The sequence below is a fragment of the Symphalangus syndactylus genome, chromosome 8 (genome assembly GCF_028878055.3).
Source record: "Symphalangus syndactylus isolate Jambi chromosome 8, NHGRI_mSymSyn1-v2.1_pri, whole genome shotgun sequence".
Classification (NCBI taxonomy): Eukaryota; Metazoa; Chordata; class Mammalia; order Primates; family Hylobatidae; genus Symphalangus; species Symphalangus syndactylus.
This window is the reverse complement of record NC_072430.2, coordinates 24256297-24276585: the sequence shown is the minus strand read 5'-3', so window position 1 is coordinate 24276585 and position 20289 is coordinate 24256297. Positions and strand designations below refer to the sequence as shown.

Below are 20289 nucleotides of genomic sequence, written 5' to 3'. Positions count from 1 at the left end.
AAACATCATTCTCAGCAAACTATCACAAGGACAAAAAACCAAACACCGCATGTTCTCACTCATAGGTGGGAACTGAACAATGAGAACTCATGGACACAGGAAGGAGAACATCACACTCCGGGGACTGTTGTGGGGTAGGGGGAGGGGGGAGGGACAGCATTAGGAGATACATCTAATGCTAAATGACGAGTTAATGGGTGCAGCAAACCAACATGACACATGGATACATATGTAACAAACCTGCACATTGTGCACATGTACCCTAAAACCTAAAGTATAATAATAATAAAAAATAAAAATAAAAATAAAACCATAGGGAAGCATAGAAAATAAAAAATACTTTTTTAATGGACATTTAATTTAAAATTAAAAGGTAAAAAGACATTTTTAGAACCAGTACAGCTAGAACAGTACACTGGTTTGCATTTTATTTGTAAAACAAGATGCCATTCTGTGGTTATAGTTATTAAGACTAATTTTTCTGTGATTAATATTTATTAAAGGATTATAATCATTTCTCCCATACTAGATCATGTTTTATAAGTCTTCAGATTTGTGGTAAAATATGTTTTATAAATGGAATCCACTATAATTACTGGACGAATTCCATAGAGATTTTTCCATTCAGTTAATTACCTGAATATGTTATATTGCAAATGCTATGTGTTTGTTTGCCATAAATGGCTTTGACTCTGAAAAAAAAAAAAAAAAAACAAGCATAATGCATAGGAAAGCACTTAGCAATGATTTATTTGTGCCTGGTGTGCCACTCTTCCCTAAACAAGAGACTTGTGGTAAATGAATGTTGTGTTAATCCAAGGAAAATGTAAACCTCTATGAAAATGTAGGTTTAAAATCTGCCTAGGTTCTATGGAGGCCGTTCTTTCAAAGCCTCCAAAGTCAGGAAGGCAAATGGCAGCCGGCTGAGGACAGAAGCAGCCCCTTGGGGAGGTGGGCTGACGCAGGGGTGAATTGGCACAAATCTCACCTCCACTGGCCTTAAGGCCATCATCCTCTCTTACTCGGGGACGAATATTTCAGTCTGGGCCACTTCTTTGGCCTTGTTTCCCTTCGTTCTATTTTGATATTTAGTATTTTACTCAGGGAAATTAGCAACACTAAGAAAACAAAAGGTTTCTGGGAGCAAAGGGTAATTGGATAACCTCTACTCAGTAATGTTTAATAAATACATTTTCTTAAAAGCTGGTTGTATAAAAATCACGGTGGTCGATGGGTAATCATGTTAACTCTCTGTGGTCTGTATTTAACAACTAATCTTTCCAACTTGAGGTTAGAGGCGGAGAAGAAAACTGAGAGCTGAACAGCTGTGTGCGCAGGCTGCTCCTCTTTACATGGGTCAGGTCTGTGGTTAAGTATTAAAGGGAGAAGGGATCATTTTGCCATGATAACAACTTTTTAAGCAAGCCAAATTTCCTATTTGGCTAACATACAAAAACGATTCAAGAAATGAGTTATTCATTCATTCAGTGAATGTAAATACAGACTGGATTTCAATGACTTAGTACAAAATCAAAGAATGTATGATATCTCATTATTATCTTTTTCTTTTTATAAACAAGGTCTCACTCTGCTACCCAAGCTGGAGTGCAGTGGCTATGCACAGGTGCAGTAATAGCTCATGGCAGCCTTAAATTCCTGGGCTCAAGCAGTCCTCCCACTTCAGCCACCAGAGTAGCTGGGACTACAAGCATGCTGGCTGGTATCTTATTATTAATTTTTTATATTGATTACATGTTGAAATGATAATGGTTTGGAAATACTGGTTTAAAGACGATATTAAGGCCGGGCATGGTGGCTCACGCCTGTAATCCCAGCACTTTGGGAGGCTAAGGCAGGCAGATCACCTGAGGTCAGGAGTTCAAGACCAGCCTGGCCAACATGGTGAAACCCCATCTCTGCTAAAAATACAAAAATTAGCTGGACCCGTAATACCAGCTACTCGGGAGGCTGAGGCAGGAGAATAGCTTGAACCAGGGAGGCGGAAGCTGCTGTGAGCCAAGATCGTGCCACTGCACTCCAGCCTGGGCGACAGAGCAAGACTCTGTCTCAAAAAAAAAAAAAGAAGTTATTAAAATTAATTTCACCTTCTAAATGCGGCTACTAGAACATTTACTATGGCGCTCCTACCAGACAGGGCTGCTCTAGAGCCAGTTGGCCTGGGTTTGAAAACTGGCCCCACCACTTGTGAGCTATATCACGTTGGGCAAATTGCTGACCTTGCCTATGCCTCAGTCCAATCATTCATAAAGAGAGAGTAAGAACTGGACCAACAGCACATAACCCCACCGCAGGAGTTAAAGGACTTTGTGTAAAGTGCTCTTAGAAGAGAGCCCAATGTATAGATACTGCAAGTCTAAGCATTTGTTTCTGAGACTGACAAGATTAAATGACTTTTTTAAAAAAGTAACAGCTGTATTGAGATAGAATTCATGCACCTTAAAAGTCAGTCTTCTAAAACAGACAATTCAGTGGTTTCTAGTATGTCCACCAAGTTGTGTACTCATCACCACTACTTCTAGAGCATTCTCATTCCTGCAAAGACAGACCCCACGTCCGTTGGCAGTTACTACCCAGTCTCTCCTTCACCCAGCCCTTGGCAACTACTAACCTACTTTCTATCTCTATAGATTTTCCAAATTTGGACTTTCATTTAAATGGAATCATAACATATGTGTGACGAGCTCCTTCGCATGTTTGTAAGGTTCATCCATGTTGAACCATGTGTGAGTACTTCTTCCTTTCTTACAGTCAAATAATATCTTCTTACATGAATAAATCACATTGTGTTTCTCTGTTCAGCCTCTGATGGACATCTGGGTTGTTTCCACCTTTTGGCTCTTATGAACAATATTGCTATGAACAGTCATGTACATGTTTATGTGTAGACACATGTTTTCACCTCTCTTAAGGACATACTTAGGAGCGGAATTGCTGGGTCATATGTTCAATTTGATGTTTAACTTTTTGAGGAATGGCCAGACTCTTTCCCAAGGTGGTTGCACCATTTTACATCCCACAGGGGAGGCTGGACTTTCCATGGACACTCAGATGTGGATTCTTTTCTTCTTCTCTCTACCTTCTGGTAGGCTGATGTGGGGAAATCCAGGAAAGATGGGGGAGGAGGGTGTGAAGAGAGAGCGGTAGGGCAGAGAGGCCTGGGGGTCCTGTCACCAGAGTCCTGGACTCAGTCCTGTCTGGTCCCCACTTGCCATGTGACCTTGAGCAAGTCACCTCCACTCTCTAGGCCTCAGTTTCCTTATCTCTAAAATGAAGATGTTGAACTAAGTGGGTCTCAACCTGGGTGATCTGGCTCCCTGGGTACACTGGGCAATGTCTGGAGAATTCTGGGTTATTACAGTGGAGCAGGAGATGCTGCCATCATCTAACGGGTAGGTGTCATGGACGCTGCTAAACCTCAAATGCACAAGATGGCCCCCAATAACCAAGAATGACCTGGTCCCCAACTATCAACAGTGCCAAGGTTCAGAAACCTTGCATCAGATTAAGATGGCCCTATAGAAACTTCTGAGGAACTGCCAAACTGTTTTTCAAAATGGCTACACCATCTTATAATCCTCCTGGCAACACATATGAGGGTTCTGATTTCCCCACATCCTCGCCAACACACCTATGTTATAGCCAGCCTAACAGGTCCGTCAATGGCTTTTCAAGTCTTTTCTATTTAATATTAACAATGTCTGGAATTGTTTCCAGAATGCCAGTGTCCTAAAAAAAAAAAAAAAAAAAGATTAGTCATTTTCTTACCTGGTGCCTATAATTATACCAGCCATTTGAACCCGCCACGATCACCACCCAGTGCTTGCCTCCATCTTCAGGATCATCTATAGGAACAGCACCAATGCCCAGAGCCACACTGAGGAATACAGCTACTTTCCAAACCATTCTGCACCTTGGAGTTCAACTGCAGAAACCTGAGAAGGGAAACACAGAGTCAAGTACAAAGCAACAAGAACAGATAAACATGGGCTGGGTGCGGTGGCTCACGCCTCTAATTCTAGCACTTTGGGAGGCCGAGGAGCGTGGATCAAGAGGTCAGGAGTTTGAGACCAGCTTGGCCAACATGGCAAGACCCTGTCTCTACTAAAAATACAAAACTTAGCTGGGCGTGGTAGCACGTGCCTGTAATCCCAGCTACTCGGGAGGCTGAGGAAGGCGAATCACTTGAACCCGGGAGACAGAGACTGCAGTGAGCTAGACCGTGCAACCATACTCCAGTCTGGATGACAGAGTGAGACTCTTGTCTCCAAAAAAAAAAAACAGATAAACATTGTCAGCCCGTAAGAAAATATCATAGTAAATGGGTCAAAAAGATAAGGCCGTTTAACCACCAGACAGAGTATGCTGAAGATAACAGAGAGGGGTTTCTATTTTTAGCTCTATTGCTCCAGTCTGTGCGTGGAGAAGGGGCTGTCCATACCTCCCGATCTTCACTACATGTCCAAGTCATGCATATAAAATAAAAGAATATCTAGAAAGGGCTCTGGGCACTTTTTAAAGTTTTTGACATAACTCAAAATACAGCAGATAAAATTCATCAACAAAATTCACTATTGGAAACATATCTACCACATACTATGAAGTATTTGTAAGAAAAGAATATACATGTAAAATAAACTGTGCAGACTGGGTGCAGTGGCTCACGCCTGTAATCCTAGCACTTCGGGAGGCCGAGGCAGGTGTATTACCTTAGGTCAGGAGTTCAAGACCAGACTGGCCAACAAGGTAAAACCCTGGCTCTCCTAATACAAAATTAGCTGGGCGTGGTGGCATATACCTGTAATCTCAGTTACTTGGGAGGCTGAGGCAGGAGAATTGCCTGAACCCAGGAGGCGGAGGTTGCAGTGAGCCAAGATCAGGCCACTGCACTCCAGCCTAGGTGACAGAGTGAGACTCTGTCTCAAAACTAAAAATAAGAATAAAAAAAGCTATATAAGAAAAAATAAATTTTAAAAATAAACTACGCAGAAAAATATGGAAGACAGACAAAATTTTAACAGTAGTTATTGGTGGGTGGTTGGCAGGATCAAGGGTGATTTTCTTCCTCATTTTTGTCTCCTTCTAATACAATTAATGTGTATTACTTAAAGTTTCTAAAAATTCAGTACAGGTTTAATAAAAACATTGATGGGCAATTTAAGTTTATAAGGTGAACTATCTGGATGAGCTATAGTCAAACTTTAATTCATGTTGTCTTTGCATCACACTTACAGAGCATGGACATATACTCTGTACAACATGCAGGGCAAACATTTTCATCCTTGTTCTACAGAAAGGACAGGTTGAGGTCTGAGAGCAATGACCTGCCTAACGGCCATGGACTGTCAGCGTTGGCCAGAGCTGGGACCATGCCTTCTGAACGGCTGGTCCGGCACTCTTTCTGCAGTATAGCTCTGCATCTCAAGACTTTATTATTACTGAGGCCGGGCATGGCGGCTCACGCCTGCAATCCCAGCACATAGGAAAGCGGAGGCAGACGGACCACTTGAGGTCAGGAGTCTGAGATCACCCTGGCCAACATGGCGAAACCCTGTCTCTACTAAAAATACGAAAATTAGCCAGGCGTGATGGCAGGAGCCTATAATCCCAGCTACTCAGGAGGCTAAAGCAGGAGAATCGATAGAATCCGGGAGGTGAAGGATGCAGTGAGCCTGCATCACAGCACTACACTCCAGTCTGGGCAACAGAGCAAGACTCCATCTCAAAAAAGAAAAAAAAAAAACTTTATATTATTGAAGTACATGCTCTCTTTTATACGTCAATTCCAAAACCTTAAATACATTGTTAAAGTATAAACGGAAAACAGCACCAAGCCTGTGTCTCCGCGATAAGAAAAATACACAGTCACTGAGATGTGGGGACTCAGAGCGGGAGATAGGTGAGGCTGACTTCTGTCCCAATGCCACAAGCAGGGCTGGTGGTGCTCATTCATTCCTTCACTCACCACTCAGCCAGAGTCTCCGCAACACCTTCTTTGCCAGACAAGGTGCTGGGTGCTGGGAACTCAACAGGGACAGAACAAAGCCTGTGTCTTCATGGAGGACACACCTAGATGAAGGCTGATCCATCCCTAAGCTGAAGAAACCATCCTCAACGTTCTGAGTCTAGCCCTCAACGCGATGGATTTTCTCCAGTAACTAAATAGGAAGTCCTGAGTCTCCTGAAAAGTGTCTTAGGCCAGTAATTCTCCCACTTGAATATGCACCTAGGTCACCTGGGGATCTAGGAGGCAGATTCTGATTCAGTAGGCCTGGGGCAGGGCCTGAGACTGCATTTCTTTTTTTTTGGGGGGAGGGACGGAGTCTTGCTCTGTGGCTCAGGCTGGAGTGCACTGGGGCAATCTCAGCTCACTGCAACCTCTGCCTCCCAAGTTCAAGCGATCCTCCTGCCTCAGCCTCCTGAGTAGCTGAGATTACAGGCGCCCGCCACCATGCCTGGCTAATTTTTGTATTTTTAGTAGAGACAGGGTTTCGCCATGTTGCCCAGGCTGGTCTCAAACGCCTGACTTTAGGTGATGTGCACATCTCGGCCTCCCAAAGTGCTGGGATTACAGGTGTGAGTCACCGTGTCCGGCCATGAGACTGCATTTCTAATGAGTGTCAGGTGACACTATGCTGCTAGCCTCAGATTACTTTTGATGTGGCAGAACTGCATGAAATCCCCCAGGCTCTTGTCCACCTGTCCTCAACCCAGCATCCTGGTCAACAGACTACACTGCTCCATCCTCAAGGACTGTCTCCTAACAAGAACTTAATTCTTAATCCGAAAGCCTGAATTGGTGCTAAATTTAGGTTTCTTTGGCTCCACTGCAAGGTCAATGGACGGGCAACTGGTAACTACAGTAAGACGCCCCCAGATTTGTTTTTTTCAGGTTTTTTTTTTTCTTGGAGTACGGGCTAGTACGGCACATAACAGATAGGCCAGTGGAGTACTGAGGACCCCCAGTGCTAGAACCACGGGTCTGTTAATGTGCACCTGAGGAGGCTCCCCACAAGTCCACTCGACCTGACAAGAGCTCACTGTGGGGCTGTGTTTCCAGAAAGGGGTTCTGATCCAGACCTCAACAGAGGGTTCTTGGACCTCATGCAAGAAAGAATTTGGGGCAAGTCCACAGAATAATGTGCAAGCAAGCTTATTCAGCAAGTGAAACAACGAAAGAACGCGTTACTCTATGGACAGAACAGGGTGTTCCCAAAAGCAAAAGGACCGTGTCCACCTTAGGTGCAATGCTTGTTTAGACATAAAACAAAAAGCAAAACAAAGTCACAGGGAGATGTGCCTGCTACCAGCGCTTGTGACAGAGGACAGTTAATCTTTGTAGAACTGCTGTCTTTCACAAGAATCTATGTTATTATCTTTAAGGTGAAACTTATGGCCAGGTGCAGTGGCTCACACCTGTAATCCCAGTACTTTGGGAGGCCGAGGCAGGCGGATCACTTGAGGTCAGGAGTTCAAGACCGGCCTGGGCAACATGATGAAACCCCATCTCTACTAAAAATGCAAAATTTAGCTGGGCATGGTGGCGCACGCCTGTAATCCCAGCTAACTCAGGAGGCTGAGGCACGAGAATCACTTGAACCCGGGAGGCAGAAGCTGCAGTGAGCCAAGATTGCGCCACTGCACTCCAGCGTGGGTGACAGAGCGAGACCCTGTCTTAAATAAATAAATAAATACATAAATACATAAAGTGAACTTATTATTTAAAAATGCTTTTGTTCTTAAGATATTGGGACATCAGGACCTTTCCTGGGTCTGTCTGGTAAACATTAACCTGTTCCCTTAACTGTAAACATCCTGTGACTAAGAATACCTAACCTCCAGGGACTGCAGCCCAGCAGGTCTCAGCCAAATTTTACCCAGCCCTTGTTCAACATAGTCAGTCTGGTTCAAGCACCCCTGGCAGCTCGAAGGTAAGGAACCAATACAAGATACAATTATACAAACTTGTGAAGAAATAACAGTGAGGACAGGCGAGAGAGAGTCAAAGAGCAAAAATATCCATGTCCCCCAAGCTCTTCAGTGACCCCACAAGAGAGGTGTGACAGTCACTACCAAGGTGTTCCAACCAACGGCTCTCACCTACTCGGAGTTCACCCAGCAGCCTCCCTGGAAAGCCTTACCCTGGGGCAGGAGTAGGCTAACTTTCTCTGCAAAGGATGAGAAGGTAAATATTTTTGGCTTTGCAGGCCAGGCCATCTCTCTCACAACTATTCAACTCCGCCACTGTATCTTGAAAGCGGCCATGTCACCAAGTACTTGCATTTTTCTAAGAGATGGTTGAATTATTTTTGTCACTCCTCTTCTTTTATCATTCCTCTGGTTCCCCGCTTCCTACTTAGCCCTTGAGAAACACAAATAGAGCCTTTTACCCGCCCCTCCTTCACCAGACACTTCCTACAGGGCAAGTTCATCTAACTCCTCAAGAGTTAAGAGTTGATTTACAGACCAAAGCAGCCCAATACAGAACTCTCACCCGCCAGGAGGTTGCCTTGAGAGATACTAGTCAAAAAGCAAGCCTGCTACTCCCTCCCACCTGGGGAGTTTTTGGCCTAGTCCTGCCCACAAAGATGCCAGCAGTCACCAGCTCAACCGACAGACAGCACAGTAGATAAGACACCAAGCTAACATGTGGACACCCCACCTTGCTTGCTTCCTTCCCTGCCTTTTAAAAGTGCCCACTTTCTGCTCCAAAAGCAAAGCAGTGCATCGAAAGGTGGGATGCCTGTGCTTCTTCCCCTAAGCAACTTGGAAATAAATCACTTTCTTTGTACCAGATCTTGCTCTTGTTAATTGGAGTCTGGAAGTGATGAATTACTAACCCATGAGCCAGTTACAGCCGGAGACAATATATAAACAAATGAACATGGTTATGTTCCAATAAAACTTTATCTATAAAATAGGTGGTTTGTTTGGCCCATAGGTCATAAGTTGCTGGCCCCGTCGAAGGGAGTGAGAAGATGCCCCCAGACCACATGGCAGGCACAGCCTGGCTGTTACTGTCATCTTTCATCAGCAATAAATGGGTTCCCTAGTTTGCACACCTGTTTATTCTGAGTTTCGTTCATATGACATAGTCTCAAAGAGGCTCATTCCTCTGGGGGCAATGGTGTGTGACTTTTACCCCCTTATATTTAGGGGAAAAATGAATAAATAAAACACCAGAAACAAATGGTTGACCTGACTGTGAACAACAGAACGGACACCACCAACTTATCCACCTAAATTAGCAAACATGCAGCAGGCACCAAAAAAAGCACCACTTGGTTATTTTTACAAAATCGAGTTAATCCTTCATTCTTCTAATCCTCTGTGCCCTACTGATACAGAAAATGACATTTTCTTTTTTTTTTTTTTGAGACGAAGTCTCCCTCTCGCCCAGGCTGGAGTGCAGTGGCGCGATCTCGGCTCACTGCAGGCTCCGCCCCCCAGGGTTCATGCCATTCTCCTGCCTCAGCCTCCTGAGTAGCTGGGACTACAGGCACCCGCCACCATGCCCAGCTAATTTTTTGTATTTTTATTAGAGATGGGGTTTCACCGTGTTAGCCAGGATGGTCTCGATCTCCTGACCTCGTGATCCGTCCGTCTCAGCCCCCCAAAGTGCTGGGATTACAGGCATGAGCCACCGCGCCCGGCCAAAAAAAATGACATTTTCATAGTCTCTACTTGGTGATGGTCCTGCTCCATCATTCTTTTTTCTTATAAACACAGAGTCGTGATTCCCCGACTACAACGCTGTATTAAAAGCCTCACGTTATGTTGCCAAAAAGAAAATGCTACTTTAAAAAACCACATACATGGCAGGGCACTGTGGCTCATGCCTGTAATCCCAGCACTTTGGGAGGCCGAGGTGGGCAGATCATGAGGTCAAGAGATCGAGACCATCCTGGCCAACATGGTGAAACCCTGTCTCTACTAATAATACAAAAATTAGCTGGGCATGGTGGTATGCACCTGTAGTCCCAGCTACTCTGGAGGCAGAGGCAGGAGAATCGCTTGGACCTGGGAGGCAGAGGTTGCAGTGAGCCAAGATCGCACCACTGCACTCCAGCCTGGTGACAGAGCAAGACGCTGTCTCAAAAAAAAAACAAAAAACAAAAAAAAAAAAACCACATACACTAACACTATTTTGGGAAACATATAAAAATAGAAAGGCCTGGGGTGAAGAGAGACACAAAAGTAAAATAATCATTCCATTACCCTTGGCAATGAACATGCCTCAAAGCAGCTACCTTACATGCTAATTTCCTATGGGCATTTATTGTATGATTTTTGACAAAGTCAAGGCATCAAAACAAAGTCACCAATAATCTGGCAGCATCCCTATGATTCCTGGTTTATCAAAGTGAAAAACTGATGAAAAAGTGAACGATGCCAGCTAAACTACTCGCTCTTTGTGACTCTGCTGTTTTTGGCTGTGGCTCTCCAGGGTCCCCATTACACAGGCCTCATCTCACAGAGGCATCATCATCATCATCTACCTCCTCTCCTTTCACTTCCTCTCCTCCTATCTACTCTCTCCTACATCCACCCCCACCCCGAATCCATCCAACAAACGTGGACTGAGCACCTGCTAGCTGCTCACAGGCCCTGAACACTGAACCAAACAGACAAAACTCTTCATGGAGGTGGCACTCCAGAGAGAAGAGACAGAACATTTAAACACATAGGTTGTCAGATAGTGATGACAGTGATAGACAAAAATAAGGCAGGAGAGGGAGGGAGTCCCAGTAGGAGTGGGAGGTGTCATTTGTAAAAGGGGAAGAAACTATGGAGGTGAGGGCACCAGCCCATACATTAGAGCAAACCACTGGAAGCAACGTAAATGTCTAGCTGGATCAATTACAGTACAGCCTTATGGTGGGATACTGTGAAGCCTTTAAAAAGAACCTAAGGCAGATCGTAATGCGCCAAGACTGGAAAGATCTCCCAGAGGTGCTGTTGGGGCACGTGTGTTGTCTGCTAACCACGTGCAGGGAGAACACAACACAGACAGTCGTTGCTCTAGCCAGGGGAGATCAGAGAGAAAGACTCCCAGCCGGACGCAGTGACTCATGCCTGCAATCCCAGCACTTTGGAAGGCCGAGTTGGGAGGATCACCTGAGGTCGGGAGTTCAAGACCAGCCTGATCAATATGGAGAAACCCCCATCTCTACTAAAAATACAAAATTAGCCAGGCGTGGTTGTACATGCCTGTAATCCCAGCTACTCGGGAGGCTGAGGCATGAGAATCACTTGAACCCAGGAGGCAGAGGTTGCAGTGAGGCGAGATCGCGCCATTGCACTCCAGCCTGGGCAACAAGAGTGAAACTCCGTCTCAAAAAAAAAAAAAAAGAAAGAAAGAAAGACTCCCAGAGGCTGGGATGTGTTGCAGAGTGGCACAGAGGTGGGGAGTGGCACATTTGTGGGTATCTACTGTGGACCACACAACGTGCAAGAAAGACACTTTATTCACACCATCCTCACAACAGTTCCATGTAAGCAAGGATCCCCACTCCCTTCAGACAGGTGTGGAAACTGAGGCTCAGAAAGGTAGAGAAACTTGGTGGTCAGTGGCACTGCTGGGACCACACAGATCTGACGGCAAAGACTGTGCTTGTTCCACTACATCACCTGCTTGTCACACAAAGAAAGAGTTGCTTATGTGAAAGTCTGGGAGGCTCCAGAACCACAGGCACTGCACCTTGCACCCCAGGGCCCGAGCACAGAGCAGGCCCTCACAGTTTCCTCCGGCAGTAGGACACCCACGGTGCTCCTTCGTGCCCTACTATTTTAAGGCACTAGTGGGCTTGCTGCATCAACAGCTCTTGTCTTAGAAGAGCCTATCAATGGAGCATCTGAGCTACACAAAGTCAAAGTCAATGAACAAGCCTTTACAGACTTCACCAGCCTCCAATGACAAGTCCTCTGCTGTTCCCACTCGGCCTTCGTCCCTGCTTAGGTTACAGGGCTATACCAGGTCAGTAATTCACTTAAGAGACTTCGCTTGGGGCCGGGTGCAGTGGCTCATGCCTGTAATCCCAGCATTTTGGGAGGCTGAGGTGGGTGGATCACTTGACACCAGGAGTTCGAGACCAGCCTGGACAACATGGTGAAACCCCATCTCTACTAAAAATATGAAAATTAGCCAAGCATGGTGGCACACGCCTGTAATCCCAGCTACTCGGGAGGCTGAGGCAGGAGAATTGCTTGAACCCGGGAGGCAGAGGTTGCAGTGAGCCGAGATTGTGCCACTGCACTCCAGCCTGGGCAACAGAGTGAGACCCTGTCAAGAAAAAAAAAAAAAAAGACTTCACTTGGCTTCAAGAAATGTACCATCAAGTCAGGTTTAATCCACTTGAGAAGTTTGGAATGCAGTGCCCATTCCAGATAAATTATCACCAACAATGCAAGTAATAAGGTCAAGTTCACAGGGCCATCTAAGTAGCAGAGTCAAGTTCACATCCAGGTCTGATACCAAAGCCTACACCTTAACTGCCATCAGGAGTGACCCCTCAGTGCCAGCTACTGGCTCTGGGTTAGACACAGAAAACCATCAAAGCCAAGCAAAGCAGCTAGTTAGACAATGAAATCTGTAAAGAGCCTTCCAAAGCTAAAGGTTTTGATCCTACTCTCTGCTTTCTAGGGGTTTAGAATAAAATCATCTTGAAGGCCAGGCATGGTGGCTCACACTGTAATCTTAGCACTTCGGAAGGCCAAGGCGGGCGGATCATTTGAGGTCAGGAGTTTGAAACCAGCCTGGCCAACATGGTGAAACCCCGTCTCTACTAAAAATACAAAAATTACCTGGGCGTGGTGGTGGGCGCCTGTAATGCCAGCTACTCGGGAGGCTGAGGCAGGAGAATGGCTTGAACCCGGGAGGCAAAGGTTGCAGTGAGCTGAGATCGTGCCACTGCACTCCGGCCTGGGCAATAGAGTGAGACTCCGTCTAATAAAAAGAATAAAATCATCCTGCAAGGTTTTTCGGCTGACAACATGCAGAAGAAATAAGGACAGGTGACAAGAACTGTCTCCTTGACCAAACTTTAGTCAGGTTCCACTGAGCCCTCTTCTCCACAAGGCCTTGGTCTGCCAGATCCAGTTTTAGCAAGAATCCAGAAGAGAATGTCTCACCCTCGATATCTAATGAAGTTCCTCTTAGTAATATTCTATTGATGGGGTTCAGGACCCACTACCTCAAAAAATGGCACCTTAGTATACTGAATATTTTAAGGAATTCCACTAACCCCCCCCTCACCTTGCCCATGGGCTATAAATCCCCAGCTGACCTTGCCGTCCTAGAGCTGAGCTCCATTCCATACTGAAGTCTCTCTCTCCTACTGCAGTAGCTAAAAGAAAATGTCTTGCTGTTTTTTGTTTCGTTTTGCTTTTTTTTTTTGGGACAGAGTCTTGCTCTGTCGCCCAGAATGGAGTGCAATGGAGTGATCTCAGCTCACCGCAACCTCCACCTCCAAGGCTCAAGCAATTCTCATGCGTCAGCCTCCAGAGTAGCTGAGATTACAGGCATACACCACCATGCCAGCTAATTTTTGTATTTTTAGGTTTCGCCATGTTGGCCAGGCTGGTCTCGAGTTCCTGGCCTCAAGTGACATGCCTGCTGCCTTAGCCTCCCAAAGTGCTGGGATTACAGGTGTGAGCCACTGCACCCAGCCTGTCTTGCTGTTTTTAAAAAGTACCCATGCGTGGCACACCGGCATACGCCTGCAGTCCCAGCTACTTAGGAGGCTGAGGTAGAAGGATTCCTAGAGCCTGGAAGTTTGGGACCTACGTGGGCAACACAGTGAGACCCTGTGTCAAACAGAAAACATTTTAAAAAGCATTGGATACAGGCTGGGTGTGGTGGCTCGTGCCTGTAATCTCAACACTTTGGGAGGCCAAGGCAGGAGGATCACTCAAACCCAGTAGTTGCAGACCAGCCTGGGCAACATAGGGAAACTCTGTCTCTGCAAATACAGCCAGCATGATGGTGCACACCTGTGGTCCCAGCTACTCGGGGGCTGAGTGGGGAGGATCACTTGAGCCCGGGAAGTCAAGGCTATAGTGAACCATCCAGCCTAGGTGAGAGAGTGAGACCTCTGTCCTCTTGTCTCAAAAAAAAAGGCATCTGATGCAATTTTTCTTTAACAAAAGACATAGCTACTAACTCAGGGGAGACCCTTCCTCTCTCTCGGCCTTCACGGTCCATCTGTGAAATGAGATGGTAGAGTTTAATAAAGGGTCATTCAGTCCTTTAAATCCTTTGATTTTATGGTTAAAGAACGGGATTAAAACAAAATCCAGGGCTGGGCGCGGTGGCTCACACCTGTAATCCCAGCACTTTGGGAGGCTGAGGTGGGTGGATCATGAGGTCAGGAGATTGAGACCATCCTGCCTAACACAGTGAAACCCTGTCTCTACTAAAAATACAAAAAAAATTAGCCAGGCATGGTGGCGGGCACCTATAGTCCCACCTACTCGGGAGGCTGAGGCAGGAGAATGGCATGAACCTGGGAGGTGGAGCTTGCAGTGAGCCAAGATCTCGCCACTGCACTCCAGCCTGGGCAACAAAGCGAGACTCCGTCTCAAAAAAAAAAAAAAAAAAGAACCCAGGCCGGGCGTGGTGGCTTGCACCTGTAATTCCAACACTTTGGGAGGCCAAGGTGGGTGGATCACTTGAAGCCAGGAGTTCAAGACCAGCCTGGCCAACATGCGAAACCCCGTCTCTACTAAAAATACAAAAATTAGCCAGGCATGGTAGTATGCACCTGTAATCCCAGCTACTCGGGAAGCTGAGACATGAGAACTGCTTGAGTCCTGTAGGCAGAGGTTGCAGTGAGCCGAGATCAAACCATAGCACTCTTAAGCTGGGCAGCAGAGGGAGACTCTGTCTCAAAAAAAAAAAAAATTATCATTATCATCATCATCATCCAACTAGATCTTAACTCAGATGAAAAATCTAGGCCAGAAGCAGTGGCTCATGCCTGTAATCCCAGCACTTGGAAAGGCCGAGGTGGGCGGATCACAAGGTCAAGAGATCAATACCATCCTGGCCAACATGGTGAAACCCCGTCTCTACTAAAAATACAAAAATCAGCTGGGTGTAGTGGCATGTGCCTGTAGTCCCATCTACTCGGGAGGCTGAGGAAGGAGAATCGCTTGAACCCAGGAGGCAGAGGTTGCAGTGAGCCGAGATCACGCCACTGCACTCCAGCCTAGTGACAGGGTAAGCTCTCCAAAAAGAAAAAAAAGAGAAAAAGAAAAATCTATTTTACTCAGGTTAGTTTATTGTTGTTTTTTCCTGCAGAGAAAATGTGATTCATTGGCAAACTAGCTTCTAGATTAGAGCACACTCCTCACGGTCACCTAATTCTAATTCATAGGAGTTCTTTTATAATTCTGCATACTATGGGTAACAGCAATGCAAATAATTCTAGTCTAGACAGGCAAATGCATGTTACCAAATGTAGGTTCATTTGACTTCCTTCCCCCTCTGTAGACAGGCCAGTTTTGTTTTTCATTTGCAAATTCAATTCAGTATTTCTAATCTACAAATTGGCTGTACTTTGCAGTCTCCAATACCTCATTAATGAGTTAAATAAAATCCTTAACACATGTTCAGTTTTACATTTTACAGAGTAATGATTTTATCTTTTTTTTAGGAAATTATCTTTTAGTTTTTTTTTTTTTTTTTTTTTGAGATGGAGTTTCGCTCTTGTTGCCCAGGCTGGAGTGCAACAGCACGATCTCGGCTCACCACAACCTCCGCCTCCCTGGTTCAAGCAATTCTCCTGCCTCAGCCTCCCGAATAGCTGGGATTACAGGCATGCACCACCACGCCCGGCTAATTTTTTGTATTCTTAGTAGAGACGGGGTTTCTCCATGTTGAGGCTGGTCTCGAACTCCTGACCTCAGGTGACCCGCCCACCTCAGCCTCCCAAAGTGCTGGGATTACAGGCGTGAGCCACTGCACCTGGCCTATCTTTTAGTATTATGGAAAATATAAGCAAGTAACACGTATTTCAAAAGAAGCAGTCAAAAAATGTTTTTAATCTATTAATGGTTAGAACATAGGTTTCTAGGAAAGGAAATTTGGGTCAATGGTGGGCACAGTGTCTCCTGCCTGTAATCCCAGTACTCTGGGAGGCCGAAGCCAGAGGATCACTTGGGCCCAGGAGTTTGAGACTGGCCTGGGCAAGATAGTGAGATCCAGTCTCTACAAAAAATAAAATAATTTAAAAATCCAAAACGTTGCTCAACGGTTAATAACTTCTCCACATTTTAATTTTTAATGCTTATTTGGAATTTGAATTTTCTTTCACCCAAATTACTATTTTTGAAACCTGGGACCACTGCAGTTTGCAGCAGCCTTTTCCCAAAATGACTGAGCCTAACTTTTATAGCTACATGTTAATGCAAGTTAAATTTTTACTTAACTTTTACTTCAAGAAATTGAAGGGTAGACATTAACCTATAAAAATGTACAAAGAATAACATAAAACACCAGTTACCTATCATCCAGACCATTCTCCGTTATTTTATAAACCCACTCATCTTTTTTCCACATTACGGATGAAATTGTTCCTTCCGTCCCATCCCATCCTCCCCACACTGCAAAGTAATCACTATCCTAAATTAGCATTTCTTTCCAATCGATTTACTATAAAAAGATATATACCCACTCTACAAGCATTCCCCTAGTAATGGACATTTAGGCTGTTTCCAATTTTTTAAACCATTATAAACAGTGTTGCCACAAACAACCCTAATATCCTTCCCCTTGTATACAAATGTCTCTGGCTGCTTAGTATTTTCTAGAAGTGGAACCACTGATCTTAAGATATATCCAATCTTCTAGTGGCTATACTGTTCAAAGATACACTTGCAACCAGTAGTGAATGAGAATCTCATTTTCTTTTTTTTTTTTTTGAGACGGCATGTCGCTCTCTGGCGAGGCTGGAGTACAGTGGCACCATCTCGGCCCACTGCAACCTCCAGCTCCCTGGTTCAAGCGATTCTACTGCCTCAGCCTCCCAAGTAGCTGGGATTACAGGCACGTGCCACCATGCCCAGGTAATTTCTGTATTTTTTAGTAGATACGGGGTTTCACCACGTTGGCCAGGATGGTCTTGATCTCCTGACCTCGTGATCCACCGCCCCGGCCTCCCAAAGTGCTGGGATTACAGGCGTGAGCCACCGCGCCCAGCGAGAATCTCATTTTCTTCAAACGTTTATCATCTCTTGATAGTGTCAAACTTTGCAATTCCTAATCTGATGAATATACAATGATCTAATTATGGTTTCAATGTGCATTTCCTGGATTACAAGAAAATTTGAGTCTTATCATATGATTATTTAACCATTCAGATTTCAATACCCTCAGTACATGTGACAACTTCCCCCTGATAAACTGGGATTCCAATTACGGTCTGCAAAGCAACTTGTGCAGTTAAAAAAAAAATATGCTGGACATTTCTTCAAAAGATAGTCATCGGCTGAAAAACTCAAGAGACAGAGTTTACTTCTACATATTTCTTACTGACTAATGCTGGGTATGGTGTATTCTACCTGCTTAGAGCTGTCAAATCTTTTCTCCTCCCCTCCCACTGCAACTGTCTTTAAAACCCTTGTAATTCTCCTGGGGATTACTGCAATGACCTCCCTATCCTTAGTGTGGCCTCTCTCCAACACTTTTCCACACTACAGAGTATCTGAGATACATATCTACAGTAAATGTGGCTTCCTGGACATTCAGGATAAACTCCAAATCTCTCACAGCAGCACAGGAAGCCCTGGAAGATGTACCTCTCTATTCTCACACTCATAAAATCCCACCACCGGCCGGGCGCGGTGGCTCACGCCTGTAATCTCAGCACTTTGGGAGGCCGAGGCAGGTGGATCATGAGGTCAGCAGATCGAGACCATCCTGGCTAACACGGTGAAACCCTGTCTCTACTAAAAATACAACAAATTAGCCGGGCGTGGTGGCGGGCGCCTGTAGTCCTAGCTACTCGGGAGGCCGAGGCAGGAGAATGGCGTGAACCTGGGAGGTAGAGCTTGCAGTGAGCCGAGATAGCGCCACTGCACTCCAGCCTGGGTGACAGAGCGAGACTCCGTCTCAAAAAAAAAAAAAAAAAAAAAAAATCTACCACCCACATGAAATCCCTTTACTGCACCAGACTCCACGACTCCAGTGCAAAAGCATTGCTCTTTCTCTGCCTTCATCATGCTGTTTTCCAGATGAAACACTCTTTTCTTCCTTCATCTCACTAGGTCCTGCCCAGCCCTCAAACTCCAAGGCGAGACGTGGTGACTCATGCCTGTAATCCCAGCACTTTGGGAGGCTGAAACGGGCGATCACTTGTCAGGAGTTCGAGACCAGCCTGGCCAACATGGTGAAACCTCGTCTCTACTAAAAACACAAAAATTAGCCGGGCACGGTGGCAGGTGCCTATAATCCCAGAACTTGGGAGGGTGAGACAGGAGAATCGCTTGAACCGGAAAGGTGGAGGTTGCAGTGAGCCGAGATCGCACCACTGCACTCCAGCCTGGGCGACGGAGCGAGACTCCGTCTCAAAAACAAAACAAAACAAACAAAAAAAAACAAACTCCACTCGAGCCTCCCCACCTCTGCGAAGTCTCAACCTCTCCCACAGGTTAGGGTTAGATGCTGCCCCTGTACACACCTGTATACTCGTCCTTTAACACTGGAACTGTTCACTAGAGATTGTCTCTCCCCTTTATGAAACAATCTCTGCTCAAAAAGCTTAGTAAGGCTCGAAAATGTTTGCTATGCAAGTCCCAGAGTAAAGAAAGCTGGGCTACTCCATTCACCTCATACCACAGGGCTAGTCAACTACCCTGGGCACTCCTTTTCATCTATAAAACAAAGCACGCGACACAAAGTTTCTTCTTCCAGCCCCCAGATACTATAATGCTTGGCATAGAACACTCCACGTAGGTATAACCTCAAATCAAATAGGGACGGGAAAAGAAACCAGTTAACTTTCACTTCCAAGATTGATGCGGGTGGTCCTGAAACTCTCACCAGCTCAAACCTCCCAGAACCAGAGCTTCCCTGTTCTCTAAATAGATGTCTTTATAAGCCTGGGTATTTTTGTTGTCGTTAATAGCCCTTTCCCACGGGTGCAATCCTCCACATTAAAAACATCAAAAGTCTAAACTGCTCCTAGGTCGTAAAGGCTGGAACCAAGCCCCAGTCCCTGTTGGGGCCCTTGGCTGTGGGATCTCAGCAAATCCCGTCTCCTCCCGCGCCATAGTTTCCCCCTCCAGAGCACTGCGCCCTTCCAGCCACAACACGCGTGAGAAACGACAAACCTCCACCCCCAGCCCCACCAAGCAGGTTTCCCTTCCCTCGGGATTCACTGTTTCCCGAAATTCCCCCTCGCACGGTGAGAAACTGATTACTCATAAAGGGACGGGAAAAATGAAAATCCCAGCCCTGAGATCGAGAGCCTCAGAGAAGAGACGGGAGGCCCTGGCCTCGGGCGCGGGGACTGAACCCGCTTCTGTGCTGGGGCTCGAGGTTACCTGTGGCAGGCGACCGTGGTGGCAGTGGTGGCGGCGGCGGCGGTGAGTGACCGCGGCGGTGAGTGACCGCGGAGGTGGCGCCGGCGGGACCGTGAGAACTCGCGGCGGCGCGCAGCCTCACACCAAACACCCAGGACGTCTGCACTGCTGTGATTGCTGCGGGCGCCGCCGCTCCTCGCTTAAGGGCCACTGTGCCGCGGTGACTGGTGGAGCTATGGGGCGTGGCATCTGCCAAAACCAATGGGAGGAGAGGACGAGGCCGGCGAGCCAAAGGGACTACAAATCCCAGTGTGCACGGGCAGGGGCTTCTGGACTGGGCGCGGGGGTGGAGGGGCAGTAGTTGCGCACTGAAGTGAGGTGGGGAATCCGAGGTACTTGAGGTCTGGGGGCGCAGTGATTCCAAAAGCATCTACCGAAAGATCATACCAGCTCTTGGAGCAAACCTGTCTGCATATTGGAGCCACTTAGGAAAGCCTCAAAAATACTGATGCCCCTGTGAAAATAAAATTGAAAAGCTGTTGGAACACCCCCACCACCGAAAAAACACTTTAAGCCTTGAAGTGACTGTAATGTCAGTCACGTATGCTTACAACTTCTATTCCCACATTATATTCTTGCTTTCTTTTATTGAACGATGTCTAGGGAGAATTAAACGAGTTCAGGGACAAAAGCTCCTGCCTTGTTAAGTAATGAACCTTGTTATAGATTATAACTTCTTCCCTCTGT

The 20289-nt window shown here is 46.0% G+C and overlaps 1 protein-coding gene across 2 annotated transcripts in view; it reads right to left on the bottom strand.

Annotated features, from left to right (window-relative positions):
- The window catches only part of LGMN (legumain), a 46096-nt gene extending 26310 nt beyond the window's left edge, over positions 1 to 19786 (bottom strand). The window contains exons 1-2 of one of the 2 annotated variants that reach the window (XM_055288355.2): positions 19564 to 19786; positions 3787 to 3953 (exon numbers count right to left, since the gene is read on the bottom strand). In XM_055288355.2, coding sequence (XP_055144330.1) covers positions 3787 to 3924 — 138 coding nt within the window. In that variant the 5' untranslated portion in view covers positions 3925 to 3953; positions 19564 to 19786. The remainder of the gene's footprint in view (positions 1 to 3786; positions 3954 to 19563) is intronic. The other variant, XM_063643982.1, reaches the window with a different exon arrangement.
- Positions 19787 to 20289: the final 503 nt, after the last annotated feature.